Source organism: Podarcis tiliguerta (genome assembly GCF_965153285.1).
Source record: "Podarcis tiliguerta genome assembly, chromosome: 2".
NCBI classification, from domain to species: domain Eukaryota; kingdom Metazoa; phylum Chordata; class Lepidosauria; order Squamata; family Lacertidae; genus Podarcis; species Podarcis tiliguerta.
The window spans coordinates 107,623,141-107,648,511 of record NC_139535.1 but is presented as its reverse complement, the minus strand read 5'-3'; the positions used below and the strand labels follow the sequence as shown (position 1 = coordinate 107,648,511).

The 25,371-nt window shown below is 43.6% G+C and overlaps 1 protein-coding gene across 3 annotated transcripts in view; it reads right to left on the bottom strand.

Moving 5' to 3' along the window:
- Positions 1 to 20,082, bottom strand: part of ACVR1B (activin A receptor type 1B) — a 39,008-nt gene extending 18,926 nt beyond the window's left edge. For 2 of the 3 annotated variants that reach the window (XM_083427643.1, XM_083427644.1), the window contains exons 1-2: positions 19,796 to 20,082; positions 3,710 to 3,949 (exon numbers count right to left, since the gene is read on the bottom strand). In XM_083427643.1, coding sequence (XP_083283769.1) covers positions 3,710 to 3,949; positions 19,796 to 19,895 — 340 coding nt within the window. In that variant the 5' untranslated portion in view covers positions 19,896 to 20,082. The remainder of the gene's footprint in view (positions 1 to 3,709; positions 3,950 to 19,795) is intronic. The other variant, XR_014508031.1, reaches the window with a different exon arrangement.
- Between the last annotated feature and the right edge of the window lie 5,289 nt (positions 20,083 to 25,371).

Genomic DNA, 25,371 nt, shown 5'->3' with positions numbered 1-25,371 from the left:
GAGTCCATAGTAGATATGCAGGCTAAGCATATTAAGCGTAACTTCCATAGCTGAGAAAATAGTCCCTCTTTATCTTTCCTAATTATGTAACCCAAATGTTTTGCTTTAAGTTAATTCACACGTAAGTCTTAGACTGCATACACACCATATATTTAAAGCACATGACTTTCCCCAGCAATCCTGGGAAATGAGTTTACCCCTCACAGCGTTACAATTTCCAGGATTCTCCAGGGCAAATAATGTGCTTTAAATGTATGGTGTGCAGACAATCAAAGCCGAACCACAGCTCAGAGGAAACACACAAGTGAGTGGTTTCCTGGAGAAAAGATGGCAGCCTGTGTGTGTGTGTGTGTGTTCCTTCCTTCCTGTTGCTGCACTACTCAGATCTAAGCCATGGTTTGGCCAAATGTGTTGTCCAAATCTGGGCTTGTGGTTGGTCTCCTCCATAAGCTATAAACTCAAGAACAAACCTTGTGGTTTGTGTGTAAATTTACATATGTTTTCTAATTACAAAATAAACTTCGGGGGCCATGCTTTAGCTCATAGAGGAACCCTCACGCTCATGCATTTGTGCTAAGCCATGGTGTGGTTTAGCATTAGAATTTAAGGCACAGTAAATATGCATTAACCTTAATCCCCAAGTTTTACAAACACATTGCTTTTCTGTCAAGTCTGCCATGCAGACAGGCTCTCTAGGATCTGACAGGAACAATGAGTTGCAATGGAACTTGATGTCAGGAGGGGGAGCCAAAGGGATTCTCACGTGTACTTTTCACCCTCTGCAAATAAGAACAGAAGAGCAGCCGGGCAGCCTATCATCCTGTTTCCCAAAGTAGCAAACCAGACACCTATGGTCTGAACTGGTCCTTGCAGGCAAGCTACCTTGGAAACAGTACAGAGCCCTCATGACTACTAAACACCGAAAGGTAAATTCATGGATGACAAGGCGAATTCCTTTTTAAAGCCATCCAAGTTGGTGGCCACCACCACATTTTATGGCAGTGAATTCCATAATTTAACTATGTGCTGTGTGCACTTTTTGTTTCTCCCAAATTTCCTACCATTAAGCATCATTGGATGATCCTGCAGTCTAGATTTAAGAAAGAGAAAAAAACCCTTTTTCATCTACTTACTCTACACCAGGGTTTCCCCAACTTTGGTCTCCAGTTGTTTTTGTACTACATTTCCCATCATCCCTGACCACTGATCTTGCTAGCTAGGGATGATGGGAGTTGTAGTCCAAAAACAGCTGGAGACCCAAGTTGGGGAAACACTGCTCTACACCATACACAATTTTATAAACCTCTTATCCTGTAGCCCCTTACCTTTAGTCTAAGCCAAAAAGCCCCAAACAATGTAAGCTTTCGTCATATGAGAGTTGTCTAGACCCTTGATCAAAAGCCTGTGAGGCAGCATTCAAGTGAAAGGGTCTAATATACAATCAAGGAATTTCATGCATAATTTAACTCCTGTCTAGGCCCTAAACAGGGTGCTAAAACCTGCATATAGCTGTGAATATGCCAAAGGGCGGATAAGGTATTTAAATGAAAATCTAGCAGGATATGTCTGCTCAAACCTGTTTGGCTGTTCCACATAATATCTGCGTTTATAATGCTAACTGTTCTTATCCATTCCCTCCCCCCGCTCCCCAATTTATATTTTATTATTCTCTGTCAAGAGAACAACACAATAAAAGAACAGTCTGGATACAATCACAGACGCATATCAAAAGAGCAAAATAAAATTCCAATCAAACTCTGGTATCAAGAAAAAAAATTCTAAACATATTAAATACAATGTCACTAATATGAAACCAAATAAAGAATTCAAAAAAATCCCAGTTAAGAAACCATATCAGGCTCAGGTGCCTTCAGAGTATACAGCTGTAAGAATAAAATAGCTACTGTAGGTGTGCACACAAACCTATTTTTTTATTTAAATTACTAATTTAAAAGGAAAATCCCCACCTTTGGTTAATCACTCTCTACTGCAACTGAAAAGCAAAATAAATAAATAAGTCAGAAGTTTTTATCTGACTTTCACCAGAAACACTCAGGAAATGAAGTCTTCATTCCCTATGTATTTCTGGTGAAAATCAGATAAAAACTAGGTAGGTGAACCATCAAGGCTTGATTTCTGTCAAAGTTTGAATTAACTTTTTCAAGCCATTATCATATATATCATAACAGTGTTCCAAGAACGTTTATCAGAATCCTGATATTAAAGTTCCAGATGAAAAACAGGTTCAAGCTCTGGTTTTGGAACTGCCCAATCTCAAGAGGGTGGCAATTTTGACATTTAAAGCATTATACAGCTCAGGATCTGTATACCAAAAGGACTGTCTTCCCCATATCAACATCAGAGGCCTTTTTGTGTGTGTCACCTCTAAGGGAGGTCCAGAGGGTGGCGACAAGAGAATGACCCTTTGTGTAGCAGCTGCCTAGCTAAGGAATGCTCTCCCCAAGGAGACCTGCCGGGCATCAACTTTTTCATTGTTTTGGTGCCAGGCAAAGACGCTTGCATTTTCCTAGACATTTTGGCAGAACAAATGACTGGATATCTGTATTATAATTATATATTTAATACACTTATGTTATTGTATTTTCATTCCGGTAGTAAATCATTTCAGGACATTTTGGAGCAGTAAGTGGTATATAAATTTAATAAACCGAACCAATCAGCTTCTTAATATGGCTGTTGCCCCTCTGATACACAGCTTAAATCAGGGGTCAGCAACTTTTTTCAGCCCTGGGCCGATCCACCGTCCCTCAGACCATGTGGTGGGCTGGACTATATTTTGAAAAAAATATATGAACGAATTCCTATGCCCCACAAATAACCCAGAGATGCATTTTAAATAAAAGGACACATTCTGCTCATGTAAAAACACCAGGCAGGCCCCACAAATAACCCAGAGATGCATTTTAAATAAAAGGACACATTCTACTCATGTAAAAACACGCTGATTCCTGGACCATGCAAGGCTGGATTGAGAAGGCGATTGGCCCCCCGGGCCTTAGGTTGCCTACCCCTGGCATAAATAATTTCCCTTGAGACTGGATTCTGTTGCGGGGCTAATCACATTTTCCCTCTACGCAAGCTCGAAAATTGTGTCACTAAGAATGTGGTGCTGGCTTTCAAAATAGTGCATATGTTGCTTTTGGCTTTTCTAAAAATGGAATGTGGTTGTACAAGGGTCATGGGCATGTATTTGCAATGCCATTAGTGACAGCAAAACCACTAGCCCACCCCATTTTGTGAACTTTTACTGCATATTTTTCAAAAAAATGTATTCCATGGTTGTGTGCTCTCCTACCAAACTCATAAAAAGAGGAAGGATACTAAATCTGCCTGTACCCTACTATTTCAGAATGGAGTATTGCTCATCTATCCAACCCAACTTCCAAAGGGGGGAAAAAGTGAGAGTTGCGAAAAAAAGAATGGTTTTCTCATCCTCTTACATGGGAAATGGATGTTGTGCTCTGACAGCCATGTCTGAAGAGTGGTCAATAAATATTAGCAATTAAAAAATACACACCCAAATAAGTGAAAAATAAAATACCCCCATGGTCCTTTTGGTATTATAAAACAAAAAAGAGAAATACTGGTGCTGGATTTAGCAAGCACAGCACCAAGAATAAAATCAGATGTTTCAAAAAATGTATTTTAAGAGACCCACACACTGCACTCTTCCCTTCAGCTCACTTACCACTGGGTACCAGAGGATCAATTTTGTTACAGTAGTCTTCATAGCAGCAGTGTGTATTGCGCACATCTTCTGAACTCAGGCAGAAGAAGGGTTTTCCAGCAGGTATCAGCTTGGCTTTAGGGATACAGGTTCGGACATGATGCATCAGTCCATTCACATTTGTTATTGAGACCATGCAGGCTCCGTCTGTTTCACATGTAGTGTTGCCTTGGTTGCATTCGTTGCACTCACACAATAAAGCTGAAGAGACACAGAAAAAGAACGCTCTTGTTAGCAAACTCCCAGCCGAAGCACAACTTGTGGTCCCACTACTCTGAGATGGGACTCCAGATTGCTCCAAAGTTTCACCAAGATGAACCTGGCTTTAAAGCAGGACCAGTAACATTACAGAACGTTTTGAACACAAATAGGCCAAGACTACATGTCCAACATTTACTGTTATGTTCTCAGATTTCCCATCTGCTAAAATCCATAAAAGAATGACTCATTCAGTTCCTAGTTCCTATAATTCTATATTGCCACCAGGAATAAGACAAGCCTCTCACTCATAGCTACTCTTTATAGAAAACACTCCCATACTTAAGGACTCTTCAGTAAATTCAGTTTGGAGAATCTCTCAAACTGATGCACTTTCCCAATACATGTATGAACTACTGAAAATATATGTGGGCTTAGCTACCTCAATCATCCAACTGCAAAATAAAGCATTTAGAAAGATATTTTTAAATAAATATCAGTGCTTCAGAATATCCCATGCTGGACACTGACTATCAAGGCATTCTTTTCAGCTAATTTGTTTCTGCTCCGCCAGACTATCTTTAAGTGCAAGAGAAGCAAATCTGCTGAGATACGGGCCCTTTGTTGAGAATTTCAACTAGACTATACTGTGTATATATATATATATATATATAAATAATCAATGTATTACCATGCAAAACACCTCCCATTAAACAAAACACCACCCCTGAAAAGGACAGGTTCATTTCCTGTAAGATACTGAACAGCTGGGTTGAATATCAATGACAAAGGCAGGATTCAAATTGCTATCTGCAGTGAAAGACCCAGCATCCTGCCTGTTATTGGGAAACTTTAAAGCCATCAATAAGCTTTAGTACAGTACCAAGAAGTTATCTGAAGCCGCAATTCATTCTCTAGAACAATTTTTAAAAACAACTCCAATATACTGTTTACCATGGCAAAGCAGTTGGGGTGGGGAAGTCCAGAGAAACCAAAAACATCAACTGAGGACAGACGGTGGCAGGTCAGCCTGCACCACTTTGGTTAAGTCAACTCAAAAAGGATCGTGGCAGTAACTGCAAACAGTTAAGTGTGAGATCCCAATAAGCATATCACAGTGGTTCCATTAATATACAGACATAACTCGGAAGTCGAACGGAATCCATTCCAGAAGTCCATTCGACTTCTGAAAAGTTCGGAAACCAAGGCGCGGCTTCCGATTGTGCAGGCGTGCTGGAAACAATAGCGGAAGCTGTGCCGAACATTTAGCTTCCCGAAAAAGTTCAAAAACCAGAACACTCACTTCCAGTTTTCGACCATTTGGGAGCCGGAACATTTGACTCCCAAGGCATTTGGGAGCCGAGGTGCAACTGTATTCAAGGTCATGTCCAGAGAAAAGCACTGGGTGAGTGTTCCTCAGCCCCATGGCATTTGTGCTATGGGGTTCTGCAGGGTACAATTCTTCCCCAGTGGTATTTAATATCTATATGAAGCCATGGGGTGTGGTCATTAGGAGTTCTGGAGCGAGGTATTGCCAGTATGCTGATGCCAGTATGCTGATGCAGTATTCTTCTTCTCTATAACATCTGACTCAGGAGAGGCTGTGAAAGCTTTGGAACAGTGTCTTGGTGGACAGGATGAGGGCCAATAAACTGTGTTTAAAGAAGGCGGCTCTTTAGGCAGATGGTACCCATGTTTGGGAAATTGGCGAGCTACCCATTCTGGATGGGGTTGCAATCCTTGGATACACCTTTGTCATTTGAGCCCCAAGTTTATTCTGTGGCTTTGACCAGTTTCATCTAGTTTGCCAACTACGGCCGTTCCTGGACAGGGATAGACTGACCACTGTAGCCTTGTGGCTAGATTACTGTAATGCGCTCTATGTGGGGCTGCCCTTGGTTCAGAAGCTTCAGCTGCTGCAGAATGCTGCAGCCAGACTGCTGATGGGAGTTTCTGGTCAAGAACACGTGACACCATTGTTAAAACAGCTGCACTGACTGCCCATCTGCTACCGAGCCAGGTTCAAGGTTCTTGTATTGATTTACAAAACCCTGAACAAGATGGTTCCAGGATACCTCAGGGATCTCCAGAACCCTTATATTCCAGCTTGATCACTGAGATCATCTGCAGGAGTGTCTTTGGTCACTCCTGAGCTGGTGAGGCTTGTTTGACAACAGTGAGAAATCAAGCCTTTCGTGTCATCAGCCCCATACCCTACCATTAGAGATTCAGAGGGCGCCTTCTGTGCCAGCTTTTAAATTCCTGCTGAAAACTTTTCTGTTCTGCTGGGCAATTAAGACTGCATCCCCCACAATGGTCTACTGATGTTTGTTTTTAATTTCTTTTAGCTTTTAACTTGTTTTTTACCTTTTACGATGTTCTCATTTGGTTTTATGTGTTTTTACATTGCTGTAGACTGCTGCGAATTTTTTTTTTTGATACAGCTGTATATAAATACATTTTATAAATAAATTAATAAGTTGCTGATGACATCTGGATATAGGCTTTCAACATAAACTGTACCAGAAACTCCCCCGGCAGCCTAGGGCAAGCCACACTCTCTCAGCTTTCTTCAGCAAAGTACAGTAGGGACCCACATTGCAGAGTTGTATTAAGGATTGCTGAGATCACAGATGAATTTAGATAATCCTCCAAACAATGGTTTTGAAGGATGGCAATGTGGCACAGGCTTCCACTCTCTTCCTTCCTCCTCACATCCCAATCCCTTTCTCCATTTACAGGTTTTCTCCAGCTGTGACATAGGAATTAGACAAACTACAGCTGCTAACTTCCAAACTACTTCAAATACACTTACTTCAAACCATGATTTTAGAAGTTAGTGCTACCCTGCTTACCTGATTCAATGTCACAGCAAACTGTGGCTGGAAGAAAATCAAACTGAAGATGGAACTGGCATGCAAGAAAAGGGAATGCATGTCCTCATGTTACCTCCTTACTACTCCAAACTATGGCTTGGACAATTGGGTTATGGTTTCTCAACTGTGACAATGAGAAAAAAGCTCTGAACAATTTTACAGGGCAATCCTACTCAAAGTAAGTCCCATTATGTTCAATGGGTCTTCCGCCATATGTGTGCAATGAATATAATAAATGCTATTGCTGAACCTCATGTGAGAGCAGACTCATGCTGCAAGGGAAAGATAGAAAAGGGGATGGGAATTTCCAGATGGGAATTGGAAGCCACCCCCCACCCCCCGTCCTGTTCTCCTGTGAAATGCACTCAAGGACTTCTTGATCAGTTATTACCTTAAAACAGGAAATAACCCTGACTTACGGATTTCAGGGGGTAGAGGATTTACAAAGAACAGGGACACACAGAATGAATTACAGCCTCCCGCCCAACATTTCTCCCTTATAAATGTTCTCACCTTGCATTCATCTCTCAGAAAAAGCAAGTTTGAGAAGACACATTTGCCAAGAATGCACATAATTCCATTCTGAATCTCGCAGGTACGTGATGCCACTTGTTTTCTATGAAGCAACAGCCACTTGCTACACTATGGGATAAAGACTGCATTCTACCCTTTATTCAAATGCAAGGCAGCTGCCAATTTCCGTATCTCAAGCCTCCAAGCAAAAGCTGTTCTTCTCTCAAGGTGGCTGGAAAGGAAAATGCAGCCAAATCCCGAAACAGTAAGGATGAATATAATAATGTCAAGGAGAAGGGTGGGTGCACATAATGAGCACGCCATACTTTCTACAGCTGTCATCAGATCCTGTTTCCCCAGAGGGGATAAAGAGCATGTACGTACCTGCAGTGTGGAGTTCAAGGCAAAAAGTTGGTTGCAACTTTTAAAAAGGAGAAAGAAAAAGCTCTGTGATTAACTATTGCCCGTTCTTAACAACAAACTCGTCCAATCCTCAGGAAGACGTTATCACACTGTGAAGTCAGTTCAGAATACCCTTCAGAGGCAATGAATACATCTGACAACCTAAGCAGGGTCAGGCCCAGGTCAAGCCCTGGAACGGTGGTTCTAAGGAAATATCCAAGATGTTGCAGGAAGTGATGATGTGTACGCAGACAGTCTTCTGTATCAGCACCACAGTGAAAGCTCTAGCCTAGCACACTGGCCTGACAGGCAGAGAGTGACATCTATAGTCTTGGTGAACTCTGTGACTCCCAGGGGGGAAACTGGCTAAATACCAACCTTGTAACTACCGTATTTTTCGCTCTATAGGACGTACCGGACCATAGGAGGGGGAGAACAGGGGAATTCCCCCCCCCCTTGTTCTCCCCCTCTAAAACAAGGTGTGTTCAAGGTGCATTCACCCCAAGCCTCCAGAACGCAGCGGGAGTTCCCGCTGCGCTCTGGAGGCTTCAGGCGGCTACCTTGGAAGCCTGGAGAGCAAGAGGGGTCGGTGCGCACTGACCCCTCTTGCTCTCCAGGCTTCAGTGAAGGCAACCCAAAGCCTCTGGAGCGCAGCGGGAGTTCCCTCTGGGCTCCGGAGGCTTCAGGTTCCTTTTGACCTGCTCTTTGGGGCTGGCGGTGGGGGGAAGCGCTGCTTTCCCCCACTGCCAGCCTCAAAGACCAGGTCGGGGAGCAGCGGGAAAGTGGCGAGCCGCCTTCCCGCTGCCCCCCAAGCTTGCGGGGCTGGCGGTATGGGAAGCACTGCTTTCCCCCACCGCCAGCCTCAAAGATCCTTGAAGCCTTTGGAACGCAGCGCAAGTTCCCGCTGCGCTCCAAAGGCTTCAGGCTTCGGGGACAGCATTTGGAGCCTCCGCAGTGCCCCTGTGGAGGCTTTGTGCAGCCATCCCCAAGCTAGAACAGCGAGACGGAGCGCTCCATAGCGCTCCGTCTCGCTGTTCTGGCTTCGGGGACAGCCTTTTTAGCCTCTGCAGGGCAGCGGGGTGAAGGCACCCCACTGCCCTGCAGAGGCTTTGCGCAGCTAGCCCCAAGCTAGATGAACGAGACGGAGCGCTCCGCAGCACTCTGTCTTCCTGTTCTGGCTTTGGGCTTAGCCGCGCAGCCTGCATTTGCTCTATAGGACGCACACACATTTCCCCTTAATTTTTGGAGGGCAAAAATGTGTCCTATAGAGCGAAAAATACGGTACATTAAGGTCTCACATCTTCACCTTGCAGTTTCAACTGGATGCGGCTTTCTGAGTTTCCCTCTCAAACAGGACCAGTAAGCTGCAAGACAGGGGCTGCATTACAAGGTAATGAAGATCCCACCTGAGCAGGTTTTTGACTGGGCTAACGTAAGAGTTATGGAAGGTAAGCTATTAAGAAGAATCAGTTACAAACTAACAGAAGAAGTTAAAAATAAAGTTTTCAATAGTAGTTCACAAGAGATAAACATAGATTAGTACTTCAGCCCTGCTGTCTGGCACAGGCAGATATCCTTTCTATTTTGGGATTGGAAAAAGGAAATTGAAGACAAAAAGACTCTGCTGTTCCAAGATGGAGAGAGATACTATGCATTTGAATTATTTTGAAGGGGAGACCTCATTTTAATATGAAAATTCAAACAACTCAATTAAGGTTGAGACTGTTGATGGTCTTTAGGTTAATCAGTTTTCGGCAGCAGCTGTGCTGCCTTCTCAAAAACTCTCTGAGAATGCAGCTATGCAAGGTAACAGTAGAAACTTTCACTCCTAAGTTTAGTTAAGAGAAACAATGGGGTTTTGAGTACACTTCCTTTACTACAGAGCCATTAAGTGACTTTGATTCTGACAACAAATGAAAGTCTAACAAATTATTGTTGGTATGGAGCAAGTTGGAGACAAGATTAAATTGAAGAGATAAGAAATAAAGGGGCAATTTTCTAGTTCTCTCTTGCTGAGCATCCAGAAAGTGCAAACACAATTTTAAATTCCAAGCAGTGGGGAGTGGAAAGAAAGGAGGGATCTTTTTTATTTTTTGTAATGGCAAAACGGCCACTATTAAGAGCAATTCCATTTGGTTTATTTCTGCTTTTGGAGAATATATGCAATTCAGCCCATGTTGTTACTTAAACACCTTAAAGTGACTAACATGGGCTTTAAAAGACCAGCAGATGCATGAAAACAAGCAACCCAGAGTCTACGATTCTGGATTGTCAATATCAGGGCTTTCTGTTTTAAGAATACAACCTTTGGGAGGCTGCTTGTATTCTCCTCTTGAAAGGAGTGCAAGATGACAAAAATGTTGTCATCTCATTTTATAGATCCAATAACCCTGTGAAGTAGCTTTCAGCTACGACAGTGACTTGTCCAACACTTCTGCCATGTAATCAGTGCACTACTAGACTTGTAGCAAGTCTTCTTAATGGGTTAATGCCTGTTAAAGTCCTGGCTCTGCTTGGCATACTAAATAGATGATACAAACATGTCCTGTTCTCTGACACAAAACGTCTAGACCATCCATGCTAAGCATGTACAGCACCCTGAATGCCCATTGGCTGGATTCCGCTGAATGTTTGGTTTTAACTGTGTCTATTCTGTTATATGCATGAATGTACAGAAACATCTGTCAATGTTGGGTAGCATCTGATTGTAATCGTTGACACCTTGTCTGTAGTAACTGGTTTACTGTTAACTATACATGAAAAAGTCTTCAAATTAGTATTCGTGTGTATCTTACTTGTGTTGTCTACAACAGCACCTGTGTGGGCACAGCACTCCCATATTAGAAACTGCACTAGTTTGGAGAGAAAACGTTAGCTTTTCATATTGCTGTACAAAATAGCCATACAAACAGAAATACCACAAATTAAAAACTGCAATTGTTATCTCTGAAAGCCAGTCATGTGCTATAGGTAGCTAATTTTCCTATATATTACTGAGTCTGATAATTAGTAATATCGCAGGAGGTTTTACCAATTATCTGGGAGAATGATATATAAACCCGAGACACATGCTTTCTTTTCCCAGAGCTACTATAAGGATGTTAGACTTAGGAAAGCAAGAATAAAAATGAGGAACAGATACACCAGGTAGAGAAGAGAATATATTCTTATATTAAGGTGGGGAAACACTTTTGTCCACCCCCCCACCCCCCTCTACTGGAAATCAACAGGACTTGCATTTGGTGCTGAATTTTAACAGCACTGAATTCAAGCCTTGTTGCAAATAAATAATTGGGAGTGCACTCTAAGCTGTGACATCCCAATTGTTCCTTGGCAGTCGTGGGTTTACCTGTCCTGCAAATCAAAACTACAAAATGCAGATACAAACTTTCAAGGCTGTAGCCACTATTTACAAAACAAAGAAGTTACCCAGACAATACAGATGATAAATTTATGAGATCCCTAGATTTTTATCTCATTTCATACTTTAGTGCCTTGGTTTTCTCTCTCTTGCTTTCAAGAATGTGTTATTCCTATTTATCTTAAAAACATGATGCAAAATGTTATCATTCGTTTGATAATGTTGGAATGAATGCACACATACACAGAGTCACAAAAAACCCTTCGACTTGTTTGATTTTTTTCTAAGTTCTTAATCATTTTCGTTCAAACCTGAATCATATGATAAGCGGAGAGTGATGGGTTGATATAATTGGCCAAAAATGGTCTTGTGCGTCATATTAGGTGGTCTAGAGGACCTCATTTGCCATATAAGCTAGAGGTTCCCCACCCTTGTCTTAAATACACCAAAGGCCAGGACTTAGATGTTTTTGTACAAAATGCAAAAACGTGAAGCTTTTTCCCACTCTTCACTTGGGACTGGGCAGGATATCCTCTAAATCAAATACTGTACGTCAATTTTTTATTACATAAGTGATTGAGCTTATTTTCCAGCCCAATTGTTCACTGAAATAAAGTTTCCTTCTTGGAATAGGGCTCCCAAGTCCCTTATATTTCTAACCAACAAAAATATACACCAACTTGCTTGCCTGTGTTAAATCACTTGTCCATCAACCGCACTGAACCGACTCTCCTCCAATTTACAAAAGCTTCTTTGCCAGAGGTAGTGTTTTACTTGCCAATGTTTACTGCAGGTGGATAGGAAAGGCTTAAAGGCCTTCTGCAATTCCTCTTCAATATGCTCTAAGGTTGTGTCCGGCAGCTAACCTTATAACTGATTTAATATTTTAGAGGGGGTAGGGAATGGGGAGTGAATATACCTCAAGTAAGAGGTACCAACTAGCAGAACGGTTGCATAGCTGTCCATATTTTGGATAAGTCTACTCTGGGGTTTAAAGGTACCTTAATCGGCCTTCGGTATTGTTTTATTTTAAATTGTGATACACTTTGTCATTCTCTTTACAAACCGTATTTTTTATGAAATAAAAAAAAAAAACACCTATGAAATCCTTGCTTGTCTGCAACACCTAGATAATGAAGCCCTGTTTGCCAAGGTTGGCGATTTCACATGAAACAGGTACGTCAGCCTTAACACCCCAGGGCAGAAGGAAACATGGGCCGGGGGGGGGGGGGCCAGAGAGAGAGAGAGAGAGAGAGAGAGAGAGAGAGAGATTAGAAAGCAAGTTGTGCAGTTCTGGTACTTCAAGTTTTGACTAGCGACAGGGAAAAATTCTCCCCGTGTCAATAAAAGCAAAAGAAATGTTGGTATTATTACAATTATTTCACCTTGGAGAATGTTGCATGCTCAGAATCCAACAGGTACTTAAGAGGCCAGTGGCAAGTTCTTTTCACAGAATGATTGAAAGTGCAGCTGGGAATGTTTGGGTAAGCCCAATAAAAGAAATAACTGAACAAAAGCAAAATTCAGACCAGACTTTTTCTAGCAGTTAACTTAGAAGCAGGGTAGAGACACCATTTATAAAGTGGAACATATAATCCACTTAATTAAAACAAAATTCCTGGGTTGGACACAATAAGGTTCATGTGATCTTTATCTACATCTGTGATAAAATGTCTAAAGATGCACTGAAAGAAAGGTGTAACACAAGCTTGCTGGGAATTGTATTTCTGTCTGTTTGGCATGTCTGTGTCTGACATTCTGCTCCAAGACAGACACAGCCCCAAAAGACGCTGTTTAAACAAGCCTAGCTAAGCTTCAGAGCCTCCGAATAAAAGCTTTGTTCTTGCTCAAGAGATCTATAGAGTATGCATTTCTGCTGAAGTGAACTAGCTGACACTGATTTCATCAGACCTAATATACATCTTGCAAAGACACAAGTTCAGTGAGGGACAGAAGGCCCAGCTCAACTTTGCTTCTGCCACAAAGCAAGCTGTAGAACAAATAAAAAGCGGGATTCAACTAAGTTGTTGCATGCGTGGAACCAAGTCCACCAGCGCAACAGTACACATATCCCACATAGCACTGCACTGAATTCCACCTTGGGGTATCTTCAAACTCAATCAATCTGCACTGAAGGGAGCTTTTCAAAATGAAGACATACTTGGTGAATATATAAACCACCCTTTGGTAGAAAACTACCAGGGATTCATATAGTTTTAAAATAGTAAATAGTAGTAAAATAGCAAAACACCAACACAGAACTGCAATAAAATATCAGAAACAACGCTCATAGCATATTAATAGCATTTAAACAGAATGGCTAAAACTGGCCTCAAAACCATGATTCATTACCCGGGCAAATTATTATTATTTATTTGGAGTATTTACACCCCTGCATCAAGGTTGCAAGGGACGCGGGTGGCGCTGTGGCTTAAACCACAGAGCCTAGGACTTGCCAATCAGAAGGTCGGCAGTTCGAATCCCCGTGACTGGGTGAGCTCCTGTTGCTCAGTCCCTGCTCCTGCCAACCTAGCAGTTTGAAAGCACGTCAAAGTGCAAGTAGATAAATAGGTACCGCTCCAGCGGGAAGGTAAACGGTGTTTCCGTGCACTGCTCTGGTTCGCCAGAAGCGGCTTAGTCATGCTGGCCACATGACCCGGAAGCTGTACGCCAGCTCCCTCGGCCGATAAAGCGAGATGAGCGCCGCAACCCCAGAGTCGGTCACGACTGGACCTAATGGTCAGGGCTCCCTTTACCTTTATTGGTAACTTGCAACCAAGTGAAGATGCCTGGGTGCCATGATGGTGTCTGACATCTCCACCATCTGGAGGTGCATACCTAGGGATTCTTGGGTCTTGACTATTTTTACACTAGCAACACACCCTGTAGAATTTTATCTATTATATTTTATTCGCACAATCAGAATGAATTTCAGGAACCAAAAAGTTTTATTGAAAAATCAAACTTTTGAGCCGTCTGGCCCCAAAATGGCATCTAGGCATTCAGTTTTGGCAACCGTACCCCTGGTTTAAGGAGCCATTTGGCACCTAGCTTATGAGAGTTTCTAACACTGATCTGCACACGCTTTCCATGTCCAAAAAAGATGCTACAGCTCTGTTTCTCTTCAAATTTAGGAAGCAGTGGCTCCTTTCTTTTTGTTGGCAGGACTGCTAAGAGTGAAGAGGTAAGATAACTTTTCCTCACAATGCACAAACATACATATATAAACATAAAAACAGAATTTAAAACTTTAATGCAACCAATAATAATAAAGCGGCTAGCACAATGAAACAGAAACAGTCCAGTAAGACCATAAATACAGTATCCTCAGAATAAATCAGCGCCACGAATTTCTGCATGTTTTCAAAGTCTGCTTTAAAACTGCTAGGAATGGGGCTTATCTGATCTTCAGGTTGGAACAGAGTTCCACAAATGCAGGGCCACCAAGAAAGCCTTCTCCCGCATGTTTGCCAACTTGATTACTCTGAAGAGGTGGGCCTACAAGCACAGCCTCAAAAGCAGGTCTCAATGTGAGAGCGGTCTGGATCCGTGAACTCACTGGCAACTAACACACCTGATCTAATGCAATATTTCCTGATTGCTTGGCAGCAATCACAAAAAGAGGAATTTAGGGTAGAAACTGCGAGAATTTACAATAACTGCAATGCTTAGTGTGTCCCGTCCCTCCAGCGGAATAGATCCTATAAGATTGGTATGTCACATCAATCAACTGAGGTCAAATATTCCAAGAAGCTAAGAAACCACTCCTCGTTCATCATCCCAGACCAAGAATGCTTGTTTATGTGTGGCCTATTTTTTATTGCACCAGAATGCCATCTGATAGCCAAAGAATTAGGACTCTTTGCTCTGAGCCTTGTAGGAGTCAAACTACACAGAGAAACAGACACATATTTTAAGATTAGTTGGGAGAAGGAAGTAGCAAGTGGAGAACAGTCTTTTAAGAGTGGAAAGGCTTAAACCTCTCTTTCCCACCCATCTTTCTGTTGCTTACAGTTGCAGAGGAAAATTATGCAACATGTAGGTTGGCCCCAATGCTTTATCTCAACTACCAACAAATCTGCAGCATCTCTTGCTGTTGCTTCCTAAGTCCTGCTAAATGACACAATTTTAAAATGTGTACACACAAGATAATGTTAAGCTGCCCCAAACAGATTTGTTTTTTAGAAGTGGTTATTATTGGAATCATTAAGTGAGATATTTCCTAGACAAATATATTCAACATCCAATATCTGTATGGAGTAAAAGATCAAAGGGATTGGGAAGAACATTATATCCAATGAATGCAGCAGAAATTGGCATTGGGTAAGACAGTACCTTATGAACAGGCAAGTTATTTCACTTTACTGTGTTTAAAATAACACTATAGGAATGCACTAACACACACAGAGTAATTTATGAACTATTCTTCAAGAATTAAGCACCTTTTAAAAACCTCCTTTTAATTTGAATATTGAGCAAATCCACATTGGCTCCATAGTACTCTGGGTTTATTCATAAATGGTCAATTCGGTAAGAAAACGTACAGCAACTAAGATTGGTCTTGAGGCTTCGATTCAAATATTTAAATTATATATACAATATTGCTTTAAAGGCTTAGCAGAGGGGCCTTGAGCTGTTAACTCTCCACTTTAATTTGTTTATGTTATGCCCTCACTATTAAGTGAAAGCTCGCCTTAAGAGAAATTATCTCCTTATGGTCTGCACTTCTGGAATGCAACTGCAGAGAAGCACTCTGGATAATAGTGTAAAAGGAAATAATCTTACTCGTGGACACCCTTTAAACTGCTTATTTGACCATAGGGCTAAAGTTTTACTTGAGGTCATTTACAAGTGCAGTTTCCGCAACAGCAGGAAGATTGGGATATCAAACCAGATGGCCAAAACTGGGAGGAAAATCTCAGCGTTCTGGCCAAGATGTGTGAAAAGGACGGTTTTTTTGGACAGTGCACCCAATTTCCAATTAAGTGGTATCTTTCTTGGAAAGTAATAAAATATAAATTATGTTCTATTCTGAACTAAATAAATCCTTGTTCTGTGAAATATCAGCAAAGGAATCCACAACTTTTTACTTTCAAGTAACAGCTAAGCTTCTAAACATGTAGGTTTATTAATCGTACAGGACACTGCATGCTCAGAAGCTACGGAAACAGCAAGCTGAATTATGTATCCATACAAAGTAATTAGGAAGCTATTTTATTCTTATGTAAAAATACATACACAGCACAAGTGAAAGCTACTTAAAATGAACCTTATTAGCAGAGCACAGAAAGCATGTTATGGTTGTTTAAAGAGACACCAATTACCACAGTTAAGCTTCATGCTGTTTACTATTATCCTTTTAAAATTGGCTTTCACCCACCCCTTTCTCTTGCAACTTGGCAAAATTAGTTCCTTGCACACACCTTTTCACAAACATCAGTTTTTATTTGCACATTTGTCCTTGCCCATAAAACCATGCTGCATACACACCTCACCGAGAAATACTATTAGTAAAAACGTACATTGCAGCATTTGCTGAAAACAATTGCTGTCAACCAAAACAAAGCATCAAAGACTATGGAAGTTAATTTCCCCATTCCTATTTATTTTTTCAACAGGCATGAATTTGAAGGAAACCAATAAGAACTTTTCAGAGAAGAGTGAAGTGTGACATGAATGGAGAGGCTCAGTCTTCAGTAGGCTTCACATACAAAGTTAATCTGCTCCCTAATGATTTCACATTTAATACTGTAGTTAGATAAGCACCCACTAGCTCTTCTGAAATCCAGTTTCACCTTATGCTGGCAATCTGGATATTTTTTAAATTTGGTTTGAACAACCCAAAGCTGGAACAAATGAATTGAGAACCAAACTAAGAGATGGAGGATTAAAAAGAACAAAATATCACAACAATGCTATGAAGCAATATTATTACTGTCAATTTCATTGGATTCTCATTTGTTAGTTCCTGTATCATGTACAGTAGTCAGAACATCCAAGCACCCATACTGTGTATGTTCTCATAATTTTTAAGTTTTTCTCAACACACAAAACTTAGCTAATAAAGTTATTGGAAAGAAGCAAATGAGATTTGTAGCCCAATCCTAGGCATGTTTACTTAGGACTTGCATACTGGTGTGAAGAGTTCAGTGGAGCTACTATCTGCTTAGCTGTGCATAGGACTGCAGCATTAGGGTGAAATTAAGCATGCTATTGACTGACTGACTGATTGATTGATTTTTATCTCCTGTTGTTATTTTTGATGCTGCCATTTTCTACTGTTCTTACTGTCTGGTTCAGACATTTTCGGATTTTCTATTTTTTTTAACTGTTATCAGCTTATTTGTTAGCAAAAATTTGCCCATTTGTTAAGTTCTAATAATGGAATTGTTTTAGAATTGCGGCTCTCCTCTACACTGGGCTGTAATGTGAACCTTGTAGCATATCCTTTAAAAAAAACTTTAAGGGAAAGCGAGTTCACAGAGTTCAATGCTAAAAAGCAAATGTTAATTAATCAGAAAAGGGAGCAGGGCTTTAGATAAAACTGATGGGAACACCTGATAGCAGAATCCCTTTAAAGCTGTGTTCTTTCCAATGGCAAACAACCTTCAGAAACCATGGCAATACACCCCTTTAAAAAAAGAGATTAAGCCACACAGCCTTGGACACCATCATTCAGGAACGTGGTAAGATTGTATTTATCCCTCTGCAAACTCATACTTCAGAGATAACATGCTGCCACCTATCCCTATATGCTGATCTTTTTTACATCCTCCTTTGAAGCACCCATTTTATATCTTTGTACCAGAATAAGCCCAGCTCTGCAAATGTCCTGGGGAATAATCTTGCTACCAGTGTTCTCCAAATTCAAAATTTCCAATTAGCTGAATGAGGCATTGCCAGACTCTGTCCTCCCTCTTCCAAGAAACTGAGATATCTTGCCACAGCAACTATCTGGCAGAAGAAACCATCTGGATACATGTGTTCCTTATTCACAACAAATTCTTGTACCCAGAAGACTTTCTGGAAGAGCCCAAAGGGAAGGGCAATGATATCTAAGCTGACTTTGCCATATACTAAACTGACTGAGTAGCTTGATGATTTATTTAGTACATTTATATTCTGTTTTTCCCCATCACAGAATCCAAGACAGCAGCGCACACACGGCTCCCAGAAGCTCTCCCATCTGACCCAGACCTGGTTGGTTTCAGCTAGGTGGCTGCATCAGGTACCCTCAGTTCATGACCTGAGATATCCAGGTCACCAAAGAGATCCATAACAAGAAATGATTGAGAACTTGCCAACTTATGACAAGCTGATTGGTTCTACATATGGCCACATCACCTTTATCTAGTTACCCATGTGGCAAAAATCACTCACACCGCATTCCAACATTTCAAAGTGGAATTGGCTTTTCAGGGTCTTGAACAAAACTCTGGGTTGTCCTGAGATGCATCAATATATAAACAGACTAGCTGTCTAGTGGCATACAATGCTTAGCCCTACCTGATCAAAAGCTTTGTTAAGAAACAAGACCTTCTCAAGGCTGATGCCCCACACCTCCCTTTGCAATACATTAACAAACAGGTCTGCAAATAAGGAACTGGTTTTTGACTGGCTCCTTATGTGATGATGTCTTTATTAAGACAGCAAGGGGGACTCTCGAGTCATCAGGCCTGAGGACACTTCATGGTGAAACCAAAACATTCTCAGAGGCAGGCTATTTGGGGTGAACAGGAACTCCACTGTGGGCCGATAGTGGGCTTTAAGTCTCATACCATGCCTCCTTTTTTATGGTAAAATTCTGGAGTTTTACATACTTGTTGACACAATTAACAACCATCACGCCAGCCTACTGATTAAAAACATGCTTTTAAAATTCATTCCTCGCCAAGTCTGATCTGCAGAGGGGTTGGCATAAGCAAGGAGCCTGAACAGGGATTGGGTTCATGTGACCTCCATTACACTCCCCCCCCCCAATACACACACACACACAAACACACGAGAAAGGCATCACATATCTGCAAGGCCCCTAAAAAGAAACACAACCCTCCCTCCACCCCTCGAGGAAATCAGGTGTTCCTCCAGTTGGCCATTGTGTCTCTCGACGAATCGGGCTGCAGATTTCGATGCCAGCCACCCGTCCCCCTAGATCAGGGCTGGGTAGATCTCTGCCAGTGTTTTTACGGTGGTTGTACATCGCAGCCTCTTGGAAGTCGCACAGCCCTGCCCTAGACGCATCACAATTATTTTTATTTTATAATTATTTTCATTTTTTCAGACCTCCCACCCCATATCCCACCCCCAGCCTGCATCTCGCAACCCAAACCCCAACCCAACCCCCCAGCTCTGCTAAGGCACGGCAGCTCCTCAGCAAGCAGCCCCCCAACCCTCGCGTCCCACGGCTGCTGGGAGCGAAGGATCAAAGGCAGGGTTTCAATGGAGGGTCCGCAGACCCCCCTCCCTATAATCTGACAGCTTGAGTGGATTTCTCTCTCACATACAGACAGATCCCCACCCCTCAGGGATGGGGACCCCGCCTCTCCACCCAAGAGACCCTTCCTCCCCAACCCCGCGACGCCTCCGGTCTCCCCTCTTTCGCCCCAATATTTACACGCCCCACCCCGAGCTGAAGCCGCCGCCGCCATGTTGGATGAGGTCCCTTACTTCTTCTTCTTCCTCCTCCTCCCCTCTTACCTTGGGCCCCGCGGTGGCCCCCGAAAACCAGTAGGACGAGCAGCACCAGCAGCGTCTTGGGCTCCACGGGCCGCGGGCGGCGAGCCGGACCGCCCGCCATGGCGACGGCCTCGCGACAGGAGCTGAGGCGCAACCGGCGGCAGCCTCGCTTTCGCCCTCAGCTCGCGCGGGGCGAGAGAAGCGCGAGAGGCGGCGGCGGCGGCGCGAGCGCGAGACAAGGCAGACACCAGAGCGGCAGCGGCGGCGCCTCAGCAGCTAGGGGAGGGCGGGGTGTGCGCATGCGCGCGAGAGAATGCGCGGAGATAGGGCGAGAGAGACGGCGAGGGGCTTAAAGGGGAAGCGGCCCTTTGTTAAAGGAGAGGGGAGTCGGGGAGGGAAAGGGTCCGCCGACGGGAAAGGCGGAGGGAGACAAAGGGGAGCGAGTGTTTTTGTGGGCAAGAGCTTGAATAAAATATTGGGGGGGGGGGGGCAGACCAGGTAAGCCCCACCTCGCATAATCGATCGCATGATTTTGCGGCGCGCGCACACTATTTGTTTTTTTAAAATAATTTTTATTAATTTTGACATATAAATGATAATACATACCACAAAACTTCATCACTTATATAATCATTTTTTTGGACTTCCATCAGCACCTCTGATGATCCACCGTTTTGACCCCTTCATATGCATTTCTTAAATTCATATTGCCTTTGACTATTTGAACTAACCGTCCTCCCCCTTATCCATTTTTGCAATAATTCCAATAATACTCATCACAAAACTTCTTGCAAACCTACAAACGTAGTCTGATCATCACAAATACTTTTCAAATATTTACTCCAGTCTTCTGTGAATTTCTGGTCCTGCCAGGTTCGAATCCTTCCTGTTAGTTTGTCCAATTCTGTATAGTCCATTAGTTTCGTCCTCCATTCTTTTGTCGGTAGTTCTTCTTGCTTCCATTTTTGGGCCAATAACATTCTTGCTGCTTGCACACACTATTTGAATGGCAATGCCCATCAGCTTTGACCTGGGTTGAGAGAAAGCCTGGTATATATAAAAAACCACATTTCTCTAGCTAGATTTTTCTAGTACAAGGAAACACTTCTTCAAGAGGGTAACATAAAAGCACACACTCAAGTACATTTGAATCAAGTAATTGTTACATTTGAAGCTCAACATCAAAAAAACGAAGATCATGTCCACTGGTCCCATCACCTTCTGGCAAATAGAAGGGGAAGAAATGGAGGCAGTGAGAGATTTTACTTTCTTGGGCTCCATGATCACTGCAGATGGTGACAGCAGTCACGAAATTAAAAGACGCCTGCTTCTTGGGAGAAAAACAGTGACAAACCTAGGCAGCATCTTAAAAAGCAGAGACATCACCTTGCCAACAAAGGTCCGTATAGTTAAAGCTATGGTTTTCCCAGTAGTGATGTATGGAAGTGAGAGCTGGACCATAAAGAAGGCTGATCGTTGAAGAATTGATGCTTTTGAATTATGGTGCTGGAGGAGACTCTTGAGAGTCCCATGGACTGCAAGAAGATCAAACCTATCCATTCTTAAGGAAATCAGCCCTGAGTGCTCACTGGAAGGAGAGATCCTGAGGCTGAGGCTCCAATACTTTGGCCACCTCATGAGAAGAGAAGACTCCCTGGAAAAGACCCTGATGTTGGGAAAGATGGAGGGCACAAGGAGAAGGGGATGACTCAGGACGAGATGGTTGGACAGTGTTCTCGAAGCTACCAGCATGAGTTTGACCAAACTGTGGGAGGCAGTGGAAGACAGGAGTGCCTGGCGTGCTCTGGTCCAGGGGGTCACGAAGAGTCGGACACTACCATGCTGGTAGTATAAAGGTAAAGGTAAAGGGACCCCTGACCGTTAGGTCCAGTCGTGGCCAACTCTGGGGTTGCGGTGCTCATCTTGCTTTACTGACCAAGGGTGTACAGCTTCCAGGTCATGTGGCCAGTGTGACTAAGCCACTTCTGGCGAACCAGAGCAGCGCACGGAAATGCCGTTTGCCTTCCCGCCGGAGTGGTACCTATTTATCTACTCTCACTGGCGTGCTTTCGAACTGCTAGGTTGGCAGGAGCAGGGACCGAGCAACGGGAGCTCACCCCGTAGTGGGGATTCGAACCGCTGACCTTCTGATCGGCAAGTCCTGGGCTCAGTGGTTTAACCCACAGCACCACCCGCATCCCTGCTGGTAGTGTAGGATTCAAATTAAAATGTGTCTGGTTGCAACAGAAAGTCAAAGCGCCATTCCTCCCTTTTCTAGCTACGGTACACGCACACACTGTGCTACTGGTCCCTTGGGGACCGTGTGTACTATTGGAGCAGTTGCATTCCAGACTTAAAAGAAAATCCCCATCTTAAATTCTCTCTGAAGGCTCAGCTCATGATTCACTTGTGGAATTCCTCGTCTGCCTGTGTTCGTGCACACAGTTACACCAGGCCTCTCCGGAGCTTAAGGAGCAGAGATTGTGTCCAGCTGCAGCAGCCTTGCCAAGAGATGCAGAAAGAGTGCAAATAAGGGATCGCTGGAAAATGAGAAATCTCCCTGGAATGAACGGAGGAGGAAGCGTTTCAGAGAGAAGTTGGCAATACTTCATCGAAACGAATTTGTTCCCTGTCCCTCCGCTGTTGTCACAGAAAAACATTTGTCCGTAGCCACAGTGCTTTGCTGGCTCAGCATATAGTCAAAGAGGAGATAAGCTAAATGAGTGGTCCACAAGGGGGGAGGTAGGCTTCCCTAAAGGGTGTCCCTGTTACCCAGCGGAGGGGAACCTGTGGCCCTGCGATGATGCTGTATCACATTCAGCACACTGGCTGGGACTCATGGGGGATGAAGCCTGGAGGGCCACACAGTGGGGTCTTTAGCATATGCGCCGCCAGGATACAAAGATCCACCCAGCGCCCCCAAATTTACTTTAGCCCCCAAATTAACTTTCATTATGCTTATGTCAGACACCATGCAACATAATACTTTGATGTAAGAGTTAATTTTGCGTGCACAGCGTCGTTGAGAGAGACGCCATTGTGAATGACAAGCGCTGCCACTGGCACGGCGCAGCTTTGGTAAATGAGCGCACAAAGTCCTTTAGTGAAACAGTAGGTATACATTTTGGTAATACCTAGGTATATATGTGTTTTGTTTTTCTAGCTTGATAAAAATTATTTATTATTTCATAACAGGTAGATAATTAAGAGCTTAGGTCAGGGGTCTGCAACCCGCGGCTCCGGAGCCGCATGTGGCTCTTTTACACCTTTGTCGCGGCTCCGGGGCAGATACTAGCGAGGGGAGGAGGCGCATTGTGCGCCCCGACACTCCCCACTGTGGCGGGTGCTGTACTGGCTGTGACGTCGCATGGGGGCGGTGCGTACGTTAGTCACGCACCGTCCCAACGTCACCTTCCCGCCTGCTGTCAGATCAGAGGGCAGCGGCGCGCATGCTTTAAATGTCATAATGGTTTTGCGGCTCCCAGGTTTTTTTTTTCTTCGGAAACGGGTCCAAGTGGCTCTTTTTGTCTTAAAGGTTGCAGACCCCTGGCTTAGGTGGCTTCAGCGGTGGGCACCTGGCGCCCCCCAGAATTCAGTGCCCGGGTGCCCGCACCCTTGCATCCCCGGATAAAGGCGGCCCTGGGGCCACAGCTGAGTCAGCACAGCTGTAAGCCTTCCCATTGGGTGTTAACCCAGAGTAACCTAGCCCTAGCTTTGTCTGATTATTATTTTTATTGTTATTTCTGTTCCAGCACCAGTGTAATGGTCCTTTATGGGTTAAGACAGGGGTCAGCAACCTTTTTCAGCCATGGGCCGGTCCACCGTCCCTCAGACCATGTGAGGGACCGGACTATATTTTGGAAAAAAATAACGAATGAATTCCTATGCCCCACAAATAACCCAGATATGTATTTTAAATAAAAGCACACATTCTACTCATGTAAAAACACCAGACAGGCCCCACAAATAACCCAGAGATGCATTTTAAATAAAAGCACACATTCTACTCATGTAAAAACATGCTGATTCCCGGACCGTCCATGGGCCAGATTGAGAAGGCGATTGGGCTGCATCCAGCCTTCGGGCCTTAGGTTGCCTACCCCTGAGTTAAGATAAGCAAAGCTACTGGTCCTTGCCCCGAGGAGCTTGCATCCTAAGCATCAAATGATTGCAGTGGGGTTGCTTTTGCTTGTTTGTCTAGCGGGAGGCTGATTATGACCACACTGAAGGTGCTAGAAGTTTGATGCAGACCACTAGGACATTTTATGGAGAGGGGGCGTATGAAATGTTGAGACAGCCGGAGTGATGGAGGACAGTTGTACATGCAGCAGGCGCAAGGAGAAGAATACCATTGATGGGAGGCATCATTGCCTGTGCACAGGACTATCAACAGGGTTTAGGGAAACATAATGTGTACTTTCTTTGCTTTATGTTCCATTCATGCAGGCCCTTCTCCTTGCAAGCCTATGGAACTATAGGCATCTCCTTGCTTACTTGAGGGTTACTGTTATGTACTGAAGTTCTCACCCTGGGCCAGCAGGGGGATACTGTAGATAGTTATGCAAATAAGGGATCGAAAGGGACGTTCAGTGATTGGATAGTTACAGAAAATTGTTACAGTTACTTGGTACTGGAGCTCTATATAAGCAGGCTGACTGAACCCTTCAGTTCAGTTCTGTTCTGGCCTGTGAATAAACAAGAGCTGTTTGAAAAATCGCTGTGTCATCTGATATGTTCACCCACAACATAACAGTTACGTTCCTGAGTACTGCACATGCACCTATAGCGGGGAACACCAAAAACTCCGCCCCAAATCGACAAAATTCCACCACAGTCGCTCCCTCCAAACCTCCTTTCGCAAACTCCAATTCTCCACAGGCATCAACATTCGGTGCAAAGGCTGATGGGATTGCAGTTGCAAAGGCTCCTGGCATTTTACTGCTCTTTCTACGCCATTTTTGCACTATTCCTGCTCTTTTCAGGCTGGTTTTTTTTTTTTGCTGTTTTGCGCCTTTTGGCCATTTAAATAGATTGATTTAATCCTTTCTCGGCACTGTGCGGTTGCGCACTAGTCAAGTGTGCGTTAAGTGGGGAGACTCCCGTACATCCATCCTGCTGTGGTGGGGAACCTCAGCCCAGTGGGCTGAATGTGGCCCTCCAGGACTCTGTCTGGCCCTTGGAGGTTCCCCCAGTCCACCCCCCCTCACTGGCCCTATTTTGCACCCTGAGTGTCCTTGAAGTCTGATGATGCTACGCTCTCACTAGCCTGCATGGAGCAGAGAGACAGATGTGCAATTGTGTGTAGAAACTAGCAGAGATAAAAATAAAAATTACAGTTGTTACCCCATTCGCTTTTGCCTCTGGGTCCTTCCCATCATGGGCATGTGGTCCCTCAGACACTTTCAGTTCCCTCAAACACGCTAATAAGACTTCATAGTCCTCTCGCCTAGGCTAGCAGCTCCCTTTCCGTTCCGGTCCTCATTTTCTGTGTGAGATAGCTGCCTTTTCTCAAAGCAACAAGCTACCTTGCGAGAAGATACGTCAGCCCCTCCGAAATATTTAATACACATCGAACCCCTTTGCATGCTTTAATTGGA